General features: G+C 39.1%; 1 protein-coding gene across 1 annotated transcript in view; it reads left to right on the top strand.

Annotated features, from left to right (window-relative positions):
• The window catches only part of IGF2R (insulin like growth factor 2 receptor), a 53,423-nt gene that overhangs the window by 31,763 nt on the left and 7,333 nt on the right, over positions 1-14,327 (top strand). The window contains exons 27-42 of the mRNA XM_084512943.1: positions 626-832; positions 1,213-1,343; positions 2,057-2,154; positions 2,634-2,770; positions 3,358-3,548; positions 4,185-4,311; positions 4,673-4,795; positions 5,659-5,921; positions 7,595-7,807; positions 8,744-8,893; positions 9,975-10,136; positions 10,633-10,840; positions 11,234-11,380; positions 11,833-12,067; positions 13,076-13,212; positions 14,177-14,291. Coding sequence (XP_084369069.1) covers positions 626-832; positions 1,213-1,343; positions 2,057-2,154; positions 2,634-2,770; positions 3,358-3,548; positions 4,185-4,311; positions 4,673-4,795; positions 5,659-5,921; positions 7,595-7,807; positions 8,744-8,893; positions 9,975-10,136; positions 10,633-10,840; positions 11,234-11,380; positions 11,833-12,067; positions 13,076-13,212; positions 14,177-14,291 — 2,644 coding nt within the window. The remainder of the gene's footprint in view (positions 1-625; positions 833-1,212; positions 1,344-2,056; positions 2,155-2,633; positions 2,771-3,357; positions 3,549-4,184; positions 4,312-4,672; positions 4,796-5,658; positions 5,922-7,594; positions 7,808-8,743; positions 8,894-9,974; positions 10,137-10,632; positions 10,841-11,233; positions 11,381-11,832; positions 12,068-13,075; positions 13,213-14,176; positions 14,292-14,327) is intronic.

The following is a 14,327-nucleotide window of genomic DNA, read 5'->3' as shown; positions in this document are numbered from 1 at the left end:
TCAAAGCCAAGCCTCACTTCAAACCTGAGGGCTTAATCAGCAGTAATGTTACAGGTGCTTCTCAGCTGATTAAACCCATGAAACCAGATGTTTCTCAAACCTTTTCTCCATTGACTCTGTGTGGCTTTAAGCTCTAGCTAACAATTCCTATATCAGTTATAACCTAACTCTGCAGACTTGGTAACTGTTACAGAGAGATGGAAGACGGATATCTAGGACAGCTTTTGCTTCAGCCTTGTGACCTCACTGTTCTTTCCAGATAATTGAGCAAGTGCTGGACTTCTAGTATCTCTGGTTCTGTCCTTAACCTTCAGCCTTGCTGAAGGAAGAGCCTGTCAGGCCAGCCTGATGTAATTTTTGAAGTACAGTGTAGCTCTTATGTCTTCGTTAGTTTTTTTATATATAAATTGTATTTGTGCATTAGTTTTATCGTTCTAGGTCGTAGTGACTTCTCAAGACAGCCTGATTAGCTGGATTTAAATGGTTCTGTAGTGTCATTCCCATGGAGTGCTAGCTACTTAGCTTTTGTGGCCTTATTTGTGCCAGGAGGCCTTAGCTGTCTAAATGTATTTGGTATGGCTCACAGATACAAGATTGTATTTTAATTCTTAACTTTCCTTTAAAGGAGAGAATTGCCAGGTGAAAGATCCGAGGTATGGTCATGTTTATAATTTGAAGCCACTTTCCAATAAAGACATAAAAGTGAGTACAGAGGAGTATGACTACTACTTCAGAGTTTGTGGAGAAATAACAGAAAGCTGCAAGCCAGGGGCTCGGGGCGTGTCATCGTGTCAAGTAAAGAAGATGGACAGTACTTTCAGAAAAGTAGCAGGTATGGCACTTGATCAGAAGAAACTTAAAGTGGAAAGAGTAGCAAGATCTATTAATTTATCACATAGTAGCTTTTGTTACACCCTGGTTAATCTCAAGTTTTATGAGATAAAATACCCTACCAGTTATACTTCATGTGCAAATAAAATCTTATGTCTATAGTTATCTTGTCACGCAACTGGGAGTGAGCTCAACGCTACCACACAAACAGTATTCACTAAATAACTAAGTCGTGTGTTTTAGAGGAAGTCCTAGGTCTTTATATCAATGCTTATTTTATTGTGCCTGTTATTGCTGTGTAACCTGGTTGTCACATGCATGACTGAAATAATGTGTATTTACTGGATTAACTGTTTAATTTTCTCAACTCTTCGCTTTTAGGCCTGCTTACAGAGAAACTGACTTTCAAAAATGGTTTAATAACGATTAATTACACTAGTGGAGAAAAATGTCATAAAATATATGAACGATCAACTGCCATATTATTCTATTGTGACAAGACTACATCAGAGGTTAGTTGCAAAACAATTCCTGTGTATATACTGTCTTCCAGAGTTGCTGTCATCTTAATGTGTTGCAGGGTAAGGTGAAGAACATGAATTAGCTTCCTTCAGGGACTGCTTGAATCACTTGTAGGTTATAGAGGAGACATAAAGCTCCCAATAGGTTTAAAAACAATCCTATTTATGGAAGGTATCTTCCTTATTCCCCAGGAAAGTTAGAGCATGCTGTTCATTTAGGAGATGCCTGCTACTAGCAAAGCCCTTCAAGAGGCTGGGAAACTTGCACAGAAATAAGAGCAGTCCCTTAGTGAGAAATAAAATATAGGATAATGAATCTGTAGAAAATCATGTAGTATATGGCCAGACCAAAGTTACTTGGTTACTTGCAATTTTTAATAGTTCTCACTGTTCTTGTGCTCACCTTCCTATTCACAAAGAATGGTGCTTAGGTTTACCTTTGGCTCTTTTCCTTCCTCATGTCACGGAAGATGGCAGTAGCTCCTAACGGTTGCTGTTTAATCAAAAGTGTGCATGTGGATAAACTTCGGTTTGAGAGAAACTGTGCTTTGAGCTTTTCAGGCCATACTGTTCAGATCAGAGGCACAGTATGTCTCTAAGATACTGTGCTAATACAAGTTGCTGGACCTTCTTGAAGCTGACTGAGACCTTTTGGTAGTTCCTATATTTAAATTGGAGAAAGTAAATTCCTTTTTTTCTTTCAGCCTGTATTTTTGAAGGAAACTCCAGATTGCACCTACATGTTTGAATGGCATACACAGTATGCCTGCCCACCTGTTAAATCCACTGAGTGTTCCTACAAGTAAGTTGATTCCACAAATGTAAGATGGGGCTGTGTGATGGCAGAAATGAGTACAGCCTACTGTAACTCTGCAATACTGCCTCTTTAGTTATTGTAGTAATACTTGATAAGTGTGGTCAAATAAAACTCACAGGCAATTGTCCTTAACATGTGGAGTCAGGGTAAGTTTCTACCCTAAGATGGAACAACCTGCTGCAACCCTCCATTTGTGCTTGCCATGCATTAAACTTGTGTGCTCCAGTGAAGTCAGAAATACTCTTGCATTGGCTGTAGGCTATGTACGCAGCCAGTTGCTGATGCAGTGATATCTCTGTACTGAATTTGAAGCTTTTGGGGACCAATGAGTCTGGATCAGAGTTCTTTTCTAGCAAGAGGCTCTGATTGTAGAATTATTAAGATGAAGCTTATTGTAAATGACAATTTTGAAGTTACTGGAATTACTTCTTTTAAATGCTAAATTTAAATTCTTTATCTTACAGGGATGATGAAGGAAACTTCTATGACTTTTCATCTCTGACACGGCATAGAGAGAATTGGGAGGCAATTGCTTTATCTGCTTCTACACAGAAATACTATATTAATGTCTGCAAGTCCCTAGTACCATACGGTGCTGCACGTAAGAGCTAAATAAAAATATATTCTAGCTACAGATAGAGGAGGCAAATGGTAGGACAGTACTGCTGGCTCTTCAGAGTAAAAGATCATAAAAGCCAATTATGTGGAGACAGTGGTGTCACTGTGGCGTGAGAGGGAAGGCTAGTTTTTGGGCTTTATTTCCACATGTTTGGTCCATGAGCTCTGCTTGCAGGTCATATCAGCACTCCAGCTCTTCTGTTCTTACACAAAGTCTTACATAGCTCCTGGAGATTAAAATAGTCTGGAGTAGGTTGTTAATTTAAGACTTTTTCCGTGGCATCTTCTGAGCCTAGTTCCACATGGTGGAGTGGAAGACCAGGCATCAGGCTCTAGCCTTTCACTATGAGTAGAAGTCCGCTTCCCCAGTGCTAGCTGCCACTGCTTTCCTGTGTGAAGTGAGGTGGCTGCTGCTACTTGTGACTGGGGAGAAGGCGGGTGGTTGTGAGTATGATTGGGCATTTGTTTAGAGGTAGAACAGCCATGACATAACTGAAAATGGAGTTTTATTCTAGGCAAGCCAGTCTTAGCAACTTCTGGAGTAATAATGCAGTGTATTCATCTGTACAGGTTCCTGTCCTTCTGATGCTGCTGCCTCTGTTGTGGAGGATGCAAAATGTGTAAGCCTTGGAGAAGTGGCTGATGGACCCCGGTGGGAAAATGGCATTTCTGTTCTGAAATACATTAATGGGGATCAGTGCCCAGATAAAATTCGCAAGAAAACAACAATATTGCGCCTCAAATGTGATGAAAGCAGAATAGTAAGTGGGCTTCTCCTGGCAGGGCTTTGCATTTCCATGAGTTAGTACCACTGCATCTGTGTGAAGGATGGTGGTACAGTTCTTAACTATTCCCTAGTCTTCTGCAGCTGGTTGGGAGGTAGCCCTATGAGCCTTATGAGTAGACTATGAAGTAGTGCTTGACCTTTAGGTGATGAGCAGTTCTTAAGAGATCATTTTGTACAGTCTAACAGTTTTTATCATCTCTAATACCTTCAAGTTGTCTGTACGTTGAAGGTGAGCATATTGTGGGGTAGGAAACATAGGGCAGTGCCAGTAGCCAGTGCTTGGTTGCACCTCCGTGTGCCTAGCCATTAAATACTCACTTGAGGAATTTCATTGTAGTGTTTTGGATTTTCTGTTGTGTGGCTAGACTGCCTTTAGCTCTATTCTCATCAGTTTTATTGCTACAGGTGATGATTTTGGACTGTCCTGTGTATATGAGATAGTTACAGTTAAATACTGTAGTCTTGGGCTTATTCACTGCCCCAGAATGGGTTAATTCTTAGGACTGGTATTTGACACGAGCTCAGCTAGAGGCTTCAGGAATAAGCCTGTGGCATGAAATCTTACAATATCACTTGAATTACAAGTTAACTGTTAGTGTTTTGTGTTTAGGAGTCAAAACCAGAACTTATAATGGCCATTGAAGATTGTGAATATAGCTTCTTATGGTTCACTGCTGCTGCGTGTCCTCTTAAAAGCAACGTGCAAAATGACTGCCGGGTAACAAATCCTGCTACAGGTAAGGAGAAAGCCCAAGAACTTTGTAGGTGGAAAAGACTTCTGGAAGCAGCATTACTGTTTGTTCTCAAGGGATTTATTAGAAAAGGGTAGTGACTAACAAGCTTACTGGTGGTGGGTAGAAATATCTTGTACTACAATGTTCTTTGGCAAAGATCTGTAACAAGTTTGCTATATATCTGTTCTGAAAGTAGTTTTGCTTCCAATTTTTGGTACGAATTGTAACTGTCTTCTAACCTAGTGGGCAAGTAGGTGCTAGTTGACCTTCCAACTAAAGAAAGTTGCTCAAAGCTTTTAATACAAAGAAATGTTGTAACTTTGAATCTGCAAATGGATTAAATTACACCCTGTTTTCCCTATAGGTCACCTCTTTGATTTGACATCACTGAAGCGAGAGTCTGGTTATATAATCAGTGATTCACATAACAGAAGAATTGAGCTGAATGTTTGTGCTGAAGCTAAAAGTTCATGTGCTAATGGAGCTGGTAAGCATTTCATCCCTGTTGTTTCTGTATTTGCTGACTACGGTGTACCTGGAAAAAAAACCAACTACTTATGCCCAGGTTTGTGGTAAATTGCAAGTGGCAAGTTTTACTGGAACCGTGGAAGGACTGAAGAGAACAACTGTATCTGAATTGCTTAGGAAGAGATACAGAAACTGTTCTAAGAAATCAAATGTGGTTCTATCAAATTCCATTTTAAACCTTAAATGGGTTTACTTCCAGACTGTGCCCTTGTGTCTGTAAGGATGGGTATCGTTTTGGTGATGAGGGCAAGACTGTAGATGCTGATGCTAAATGTTTTGGCTGTTGTGAAAAGAAAGAGAATATTAGCTTTCAGCTAGAATGAACTGAGAGCACTGACTGCTGTGTGGCGATTGCTGCATTGACATAATGCATCTCCATTCAGCCTTGTGTCCATGCTTCAAAATCTTGCCAGCCCCCTTTCTAGATTTCTGTTTTTTGGGTGCTTCTGAAATACCACTAGCAGTTTAACTTGTATTTTAGGATTCTTACAGGCAGGCACCTTAATGAAATTATGTATAGTCAAGGTGATATTTCTGGGTAAATACCTTGGATTTTCAGAGAAGTAATCAAAAGCTATTCTCAAATGTATATAGTTATACTACATTCTACTGGTTAATAAGTTAACAAAAACAGTATTTAGTTTGTTTCAGTGCAGCTCAGTTTAGTGGTAATTCCAGATAGTGTGAAAAAGCCTTTCCTATGGAAATTGGAATAAGGCTAGAATCTTAAGCTACGTGCTGATCAGTAAGGTAGAGGTGCAGTACAGGTTTGAAAGGCAGTTGCATCAGACTTCATCTGCTTTGTTCACTTTTTTACCGTAGCTGTCTGCATCATTGGTGGTCCAAAACCAATTAATGCTGGAAAATTAAGTAAAACTTTAACTTATGAAGATCAAGTGTTGAAGCTTGTTTATGAAGGTGGAGATCCTTGCCCTGCAGACCCTCAACTGAAGCATAAAAGCTATTTTAGCTTTGTGTGCAAGTCTGATGCTGGAGATGACAGCCAGCCTGTTTTTCTGTCTTTTGATGAGCAGACGTGCACTAGTTACTTCTCTTGGCATACGTCCTTGGCTTGTGAGGAAGAGGTAAGAATCACTTCCACGCAGAACACTTCTGTGGGACTAAATTTCTGGGGGGAGGTTATGCATAATAGTGTATGCTTTAAATCCCTTGAGAGTAAAGTCTCTTCCTCTAGTCCAGAAGTGAATTTCATGTAGAAATTCTGAAAGACTTTTTATTGGTATGTTCAGCAGTGAAGAACAGTAGTTGGCAAACTTGTTAACATGGTGAGTACGTTAAAACTTTAACACTTTAGATCAACCTCTCTGGAATATACTTAGCTGCTTTTCTGTACAGCTGAAAAAAGCCATAGGCAGCTTCTTAGGAAGTAATTGTTAAGATTCTCCAACTGAATAGGCCAATAAATCAGGCTGAGTTGAGGATGGGATGGCATTGCTGTGCCTGGGGCTAGTCTTCTTCTGTGCAAGGGACTAAAGGTTAGGCGAGTCTGATCAGTTCTGTTAAGTGCAATGACAATTGTGAGAAGCAAAGAGTTGTGAGAGATTTTTTTCTCACGCTATCTGATAAACACTGAACAAAGGATCTGCCTTTGCTTTGTAGCACAAGTTGTGATAACTTGATTTGGTCAACTCTGGATGAACTGGTGTTCCAGACAATACCTTGAGCTATTCTTACTATAGCTAGTTTTAGCTAAACTGTTGCTGGTAACAGGTGCACATAATGAAAGCCAGTAATAGGAATAGAAGGTTGAATGGTTTTGTTCCCTGAGCCAGAGGGTGAATTAAGGTCTCTTTAACACCTGAACATTACATCTTATGAATGTTTAATCCTTCTTGTTACTTTGAATACTTCCTAGTGTGACCATCATTCTCTGACAAGTTGTTCCCACCTCCCATGACCACCTCAGTTTTATTATAGGTCTCACCATCATTTAGAGAAATGCTTTTCCGGCTCTTTTCACTGAAGGAAAATGTCATGTACCCACTTCCAGTCTCTTGTAGGAGTTGTGCAGCATGCAGCTCTGATTTCCTCTCCAGTAGTATGTACAATACATGCTCAGATTAAAAAAACAAACAAACATAGAAATCATTGTTTTCTAAAGTATTAACTTTGATCAGTTATCACTTGTGTGTTTCTGATCACTTTTCAGTGTATCCATAGTGACCCTAGTTTGTTTCAGAGTGGCAATGGCTAGGTAGCAATAATGGTCTCTACTGAAATGAAATGAAAACAGAAACTAACAAAACTACCAGTATGTTGAAGATGAATAGACTCCCCAGATTTCAAGTGTCAGTGAGCTTATGCATGTAAAAAGTTTCCTCAGACCCCATTTCAAGCAGTGCTCAAGCCACGAGGTTGCAGTGCAGTAACTTTACGTTGTTACAACCAAGCTTTTTATTGGAAGTGGTCCTCATCTTCCCCACAACATTGAATAGGAAGGAAGTGTAGGATCCACTGATCACTGTAGTGACTGTGTGTTGGAGGCTGCATTCCAGAGGTTTGTTCTGATGTTATTTTCATGTGGATTCAATTCTATAAATATTTAAGAGCTTGACTTTTTTCATATGTAGCTTGTAGGCACTTAGTATCTATAACTAAGCAGAAGTTGTCATAAATGCTGCCTTACTTCAATAAAACTTTGAACTTTTGAACGTAGCTACATTTCTCTCTGTGAAGGAGAGGATGATTATCAATAAGTTAAACAAAAGAATAAAAAATAAAATGTGCTTTCTCATAGGTGAGGTGCTCAGTATTGAATGGCAGTTCTGTTATTGACCTGTCCCCTTTGATACATCGCACTGGGTATTACGAGGCGTTTGTCGATGAAGATGTAACAGAAGTTTCTCCAGACTTCTACATCAATATTTGTGAGCCTCTCAATCCTATCAAAGATGTTAATTGTCCACCTGGAGCAGCTGTTTGTATGGTTCCTGTTAGTGGACCAGCAATAGTAAGTATTATGCCTGAAATCATGGGAACATGCATTTCCTTGCTAGTTTATAACAGTATCCGTGACTAGAGACCTGATTTGAGCAATAGGCTTGGCAATGGGATAAATAAATGGACTACAGAATTAAAATGTACTCTACAAAATTCCCTTTCTTTGCTTTTCCTGTGAAACAGTGTTTACTTATTCTGAGCTCCAATGATTTTTTGAGTGTAGAGAGATTCCATGCCCTGATGAGTATGAACAACTACTACAGAGAATTTCTGTGTATAGCTGCATGCCAAGCACTGAGGCTGGGAAGCAGAATGTCTCTTAGTCTGCTATTCAGTGGTGCAGAAATAGTGCAGTTGATTCTATGATAGCCTGTTTGCAATATGAAGGAGGATGTGTCCTAGCATGCTCTGAAACATGTTTAGTATTTCTAAGAACTTGACAGCTGCACAGTCTTAACAAGACTGCGACAGGATATTGGGCAACTTGTCAGTGTTATATGTCCTTAAGAGACTTTCTGGAGGCTCTTGCATCTAAGGCTTTATGTGCATCTTCTATAGCTCGCAAACAAAAAGTTGTGATGGTTTTTCATGAACTTCCACACTGATCTAGGGAACTTACTCTTTGCTAATACTACACAGTTTTCAAGTGTTGGCATTTTTGGCACAATGATTTTTAAAAAAGAATCCACCCTTAAGATGCAGAATCTTCCTGGCTTTTATGGCTTTTGTCAAGCTTAGCTAAAGGGTGTTTTGAGCTGTGCAACTTGCTTTGTTAGGACTGAAATCTAGTTAACTGTTCTTTACTTAAAGAATGAAGTTTTCAAAAGTGCATAGGAATTGTGCTCCTATGTCAGCTAAACAGATGAATCTCTGAACTAATCTAAATCTGAGTTGATCTGAAATCTAGATTTGTTACTTTTGTCTTACTATGTTTTTTCTTGTGTAGGATATTGGTCGTGTTACTGAACCTCCCAAGCTAAAAGAGGCAGTAAATGAGGTTTACATCACTTACACCAGCACTACTCCTTGTCAGATAAACAACAAATTGAACTATACTTCTCTCATTGTATTTCATTGCAGCCAAGGAACCGGTCTGGTAAGACATCTGTTAAATTTATGTTGATATTGGAGTGCAATGAGAAGTGGGGAGTAACAAGTATTAACTTTGCTTAGAGCTAAATCAATTGTTTGTTTCCAGCGTGTAAGGATGGTCTTGTTTCATATAGTCGAGGAAGGAATATGCTTAGTATTTGTGTTCTAAACTAGGCAAAATTTCATAGAGCGTGAACTTTAGGCTTGAAAGTATCAAGTTGTGATGGTTTCAAGGATCAGATTCCACTGAAGTAATGTACTGATAACTTATTGTTGGCATTAAGCTTAATGTTCTATTGTACTTTGTCTGGGTCCAAAAGATTGAACTTGTACCATAAGCTAAAACAAGAATCAGTGTAACTTTTTGTAAAGCTATTATGAAATACTTCACCTGTGATGTATATGATTAGAGAAGTGGTTACAACTTAAACATAGCATCTGAATGCAAGTTTTGATTTTTCATTGACACCCGAACAATTGAAGCTGCATGATGCTATAAATTTAACATTCCATGACTTTTTTTGAATACTTAACAAAAACAGCAAAGAAGCACTTGGGTATATGTGACACACCAGATCTTGTTAAAGGTATTTAGTGGAACTGTTTTCCATCCCATCAATTTTCCGTCAAGATGGGAGATGAACTGAAATCCTAGGTGGCTCTGAGTACTACACAAGCCATACTACTACTTTGATTTAAAATAGGATGACAAAGGAACCAGCATTCTGTCCATACCTCAACTTTGTTAATTTTTGTAATGTTTTCTGATGTGGAGAAACAAAAGCTTCACATTTCTTTTCCTGCTTGCAACCAAGGTGAACATCAAAATCTTGATCTTAATTATAATAAGAAAACTTGCCTGCTTCAATTACTATTTGTTTTCTGTAGGTAGGTAGAAAGTTCTTCACCTACGGGTTTTTTGGTACTAGTTGCAATATTAAGATATGGAGTTTGTCCTACGGTCTGTAAAACCTAGTCAGTAATAATTGAGGTGAACTGCTGGAGGGAAGAGATTAATGCAGAAAACAACAAATTTTCCACAATTAAACCTAATCTTCTTCTTTTTTTGTGGTTTTTGGTAACAGAGCAGGCCAAAGATGATACGGAAACTTGACTGCAGTTTTGTGTTTGAGTGGGAAACTCCAGTTGTGTGCCCTGATCAAGTGAAAACTTTGGGCTGCTCTGTGACTGACGAACAATTACACTATACTTTTAACCTGACAAGCCTTTCTGGAAGATCATTTGAGGTAAAGTCTTCTCAGAAGGCTCTTCTAAACTTCCTGGAATGTGAGAAGAGACTGAAGTGCATGCTGCAGCTGTGGTCAGTGTCAGTGGTTTGCCTTTTTGACAGAGGGAGTAACATTAGAGCATTGCCTTTCAATGCTTTTGAGGGGGAAGTTCATGAATCTACTGTTGGGAAGGAAGGAGAACTTTTCACTGAAGGGAATCTTGATTTGGCCTTGAACACGAAGACATGTCTGCTGAACGTGCAGTGTCCTTGGCCCCATGGATGTACTTACCTGCAGCTTTGCTGCATAAATGAAGGCCAAACTTGCAAGATTAGTTATCTGCATTATGCAAGGACTGCATGAGACGCAGTTTATAAAGCACTCCTATTGTTCTCTATAAGTATTGACTTGCAGGCTTCAAGAGGCAGCCTTAGAATCATGGAATTGTTTATGTTAGAAAAGACCTAATCATCTAGTCCAGCCTTTAAAGCCTTGTTTCTGGGTGTCCACACAGGTACTTTCTGGATCCCAAAGTTACCATGTTAGTGTATGCAGTAAGGCAGCAGATGTGTACCAGGGAAAATGCAAAGATGGAGCAGTGTGTCTGACATCTGAAAGTGGTGTGTCATCCTTTGGAAGCCTAAAAGAAATGAAAATGGACTATAGCCGCCAGGATGAAACAGTCATCTTGCAGTATACAGGGGGTGATCGGTGCCCTCCAGGTGAGACTGCAGCAGAGCCTATTTACAGAAAGAGTTGTTGGCTTTCTTACCCTTAAATCTCAGCTTTGTTGCTAAGGGAGGGAAGGAACATGTATTTTGCATGCCATAGCAGAAACATGGTTTTCAGTCACGTGCACCATACTCACCTGCAACATCAATGCTTCTCTTTTGGAAGAGAGCGCAATTTTTCTGTAGAGGTGACCATAGCTAATTGTATGCTACATCTGAGTTTTCTAATTGGATTTTGACTCGGTGTTTCAGTATCTGTTGTCTGCCTCTGCACGTGACTTTTCTTGAATGGTGTTGATGTGCAGGCTTTGGATATGGTCCTGGATCTGGATATGCCTGCTTTTTCACTGTATGTTGTTCAGAGAGCATACCTTTCTTTTTCAGTGACTGAAAAGGGAGAGCTCTGTGTGTTCCCCTTCAAGTACAAAGGGAAGAGTTATGAGGAATGTATTATGGAAGAAAAAAAGAGGCCGTGGTGTGCTACAACTGCAGACTACCAGGGAGATGAAAAGTGGGGATATTGTATTAACGGTAAGAACTTTTTATATCTAATATATAAGGCTCTGAATTAACAGTGTGAGTTGGTCATTATTGGGCTGGGCCGAAGACCTCTGATGTAATGTAATGAAAGGGGTGGGAGTAAGCAAGATAAAGAATCTATAGAACAAACCTGATTTTACTTAAGTGAATTAAAAGTCAAGTTCATGCCTTTAGATATCATGGTGATTCAAAACCATATGTTCAAGTGCTGACTGCCTTGATGGACATCCCTCATCTTGGAGGGAGGAGTTGTACAACTTCCTGAAAAAATTGCATGGGAAGTTAACCTAGGGAAGGAGGTTGCTAGGTAAAGCATTTATGCTGCTTCTCTCTGAAACAATACCTGATTAAAATTTCTCATACCTCTAAATTGCTACACTAAAATCCATACATGTCTGGAAGCCTCTTACAAAATGATTTTCTTCCAACCTCCCTTCTTATAGCAACTGCAAGAAGGGAGTCTACCATTATTTTCGTATGTGATGAAAATGCTGGCAGTGGGAGGCCATACCTTATGAGTGAGATGCTGGGCTGTGCTGTGACGTTTGAATGGAAGACACAGGCTGTTTGTCCTCCGAAGAAGATGGAGTGCAAGTTTGTTGAGAAACACAAGACTTACGACTTGAGAATGCTGTCTTCTCTGACGGGCTCATGGATCTTCTTCCACAATGGAAACTCGTGAGTAATGAACAGGGAGCAGCCTGCTGCTCAGTGTAACTGAAGTTATAATATGGCATAGTACTTCTGTTCAGGTCCATGTTCAGGGTTGTTTAAATTTCTGACAGCATCTTAAAGCTGCAGATGCTTAATGCTGTATGTAGACCTTGGGGGAAAAAAAAAGGCACAAAGGGACCTATTTTATCTGAACAGGATGAATAATTATGTTCTTCGTCATCACCATTTCCCTTTATTGGTATCTATTTAAGGAATGAATAAATCTAATACAAAAGCTTTCTAAAGGCTTTCTGCTTAAATTATCTTAAAGTAATTTTGTAGCTTAAATGCCATTTTCTAATTCTTAGTTATGTTGATAAAAAAGAAAACTTAATGTTTCGTTTGTTCTCTATTAACTCAAGCACATGTTGTCTAAAGTTCAAGAAGGGCTTTATCTCCATAAAGACAGGGCAGAAAAAATTTGCCAGTATCAACCTAAAAAAATGTAAATGTCAGGAAGTCATCAATCTTTTCAGTCTGACCCACTTGGTTAACAAAGAAGTTGAACTGGCAAGGATAAGAGAATCTAATTCAAAAATTTGCATCTAATTCTAAAATTACAGTAAACTGTAGGTTAACAAAACCCTAACAAAACTGTAATGCTCCTAGTTCTTTTATTCTTATAAAACTTAACTGGTATAACTTCGAAGAGCCTTAAACTGAGAGCGCTACAAGCTCTATAGCTGAGAGAAAACTTGGGTATTCCTTGTCTTGGTTCAAATTTCTACTTTTGACTTGAGTCAAAACTAACTAGTGAACTGATCTGGTAATCAGTTTCTCTGTACAGTCGTTTACTCTAAAATGATAACTAAGAGTAACCTGCTAAGTGTTAATGTGTTTTGTTCCTTCAGCTAGCTTGAGTATTTGATCTTTCAATGTGGCTAGCTCCTTGCAAAGAGTTTACAAAGCTTATATTTCATCTTAACAGTTGAGCCTAAAGAAGTTTTTTTTCCTGCCGTGTTTTTTGTTTAGGTACTATTTGAATCTCTGTCAGAGGGTGCATGAAGGACCCACAGGCTGCCCTGAAAGAGCCAGTATTTGTAGGAAAAGCAACAATGGAGATGTTGAAGTTCTTGGGCTTGTTCATACACAGAAGCTGAATGTGACAGGTATAATTAACTTTTGTTCCTAAAGAGCTGAGAGAACTAAATCGGACAAGCTAGCTGTAATGGCTCTTAAAGGATTCTATTCAACCTTGAGATACTTTTGCCAATGTGTCCTCATTTTTTTTTTTTTCTGTTTAAAGAGAACAACACAAAATTAAAAGTGGTGTTTAGGCCACGAGAAAACATGAAAGCAAATAAGCAGTGCTGTAATTAAAGCTGTAACAGGTGAATTGTCTGAACATCAGGAAACACTTTCTGTGAGGATGACTGAGCACTGGCACAGGTCGCATGGAGTCTGTGCAGTCTCTCTCCTTTCAAAACAGTCTGGACATGGTCTCAAGGATGTGACTGTAGGGGACCCTGTTAAACAGGGAGTTGGATAAGATGACCTCCGGAGGTACCTTTCAACCTCTGACTGTGGGAGGGGAGAATTATTTTTTGGTTCATCCTGTTTTGAAAAACTTGTCCTTTGTCTGCTAACGCTTCCAATTAGAGCAGCATGTGAGAGATGACTAAGTGGCTTCTCTCCTGAGAAAAGGAGTAAAAATCCCAACTTTATTCAAAGATTTCAATTTAAATAAAGAATCTTTTTAAAATTGCTGTTAAGTTTCTGAAAATGAAGTCTTCCAACCAGCTACAAAAAAAGGAAGGCATCTGTTAACTGCCTGAGTTTGCTTATAAGCTGTTTACTTGCTCTTAATATGTCAAAAAGGACATTAAATATAAATGTTAATTATACCCATGCTGGCAACCTGAACATAAGGTACTATGTGAATGCAGAAGTGTTGGAGGAGTGACTTTTAAATGATCATTGTGAAATCCTCAAATCACACAAGTACTGTAACTGGTAAATGGTCTGTGGGGTGGAGGGACCTAGAAGTTAGTCTAAAGTAATGAAGTCTGGAGAATGAACAAAGGAAATTTGTCAGTTGCTTACAAAACCCTTGAATTGCTATTTCTCTTCTAGGTAATATAGTGTATATTAGTTATTCCAGTGGGCAGGAATGCAGGAAAAACAAGAAAGTAACAACAGTTATAGTACTGAAATGCGCAAAAACAGTTGGCGTGCCTGTGCTGCAGAGGTGAGTAACAAATTAGCATACTACTGACTGATCTTC

Source organism: Aythya ferina, assembly GCF_964211825.1.
Source record: "Aythya ferina genome assembly, chromosome: 3".
Taxonomy (NCBI): domain Eukaryota; kingdom Metazoa; phylum Chordata; class Aves; order Anseriformes; family Anatidae; genus Aythya; species Aythya ferina.
The sequence above is the reverse complement of the archived record's forward strand: the minus strand, read 5'-3'. Positions and strand labels throughout refer to the sequence as shown.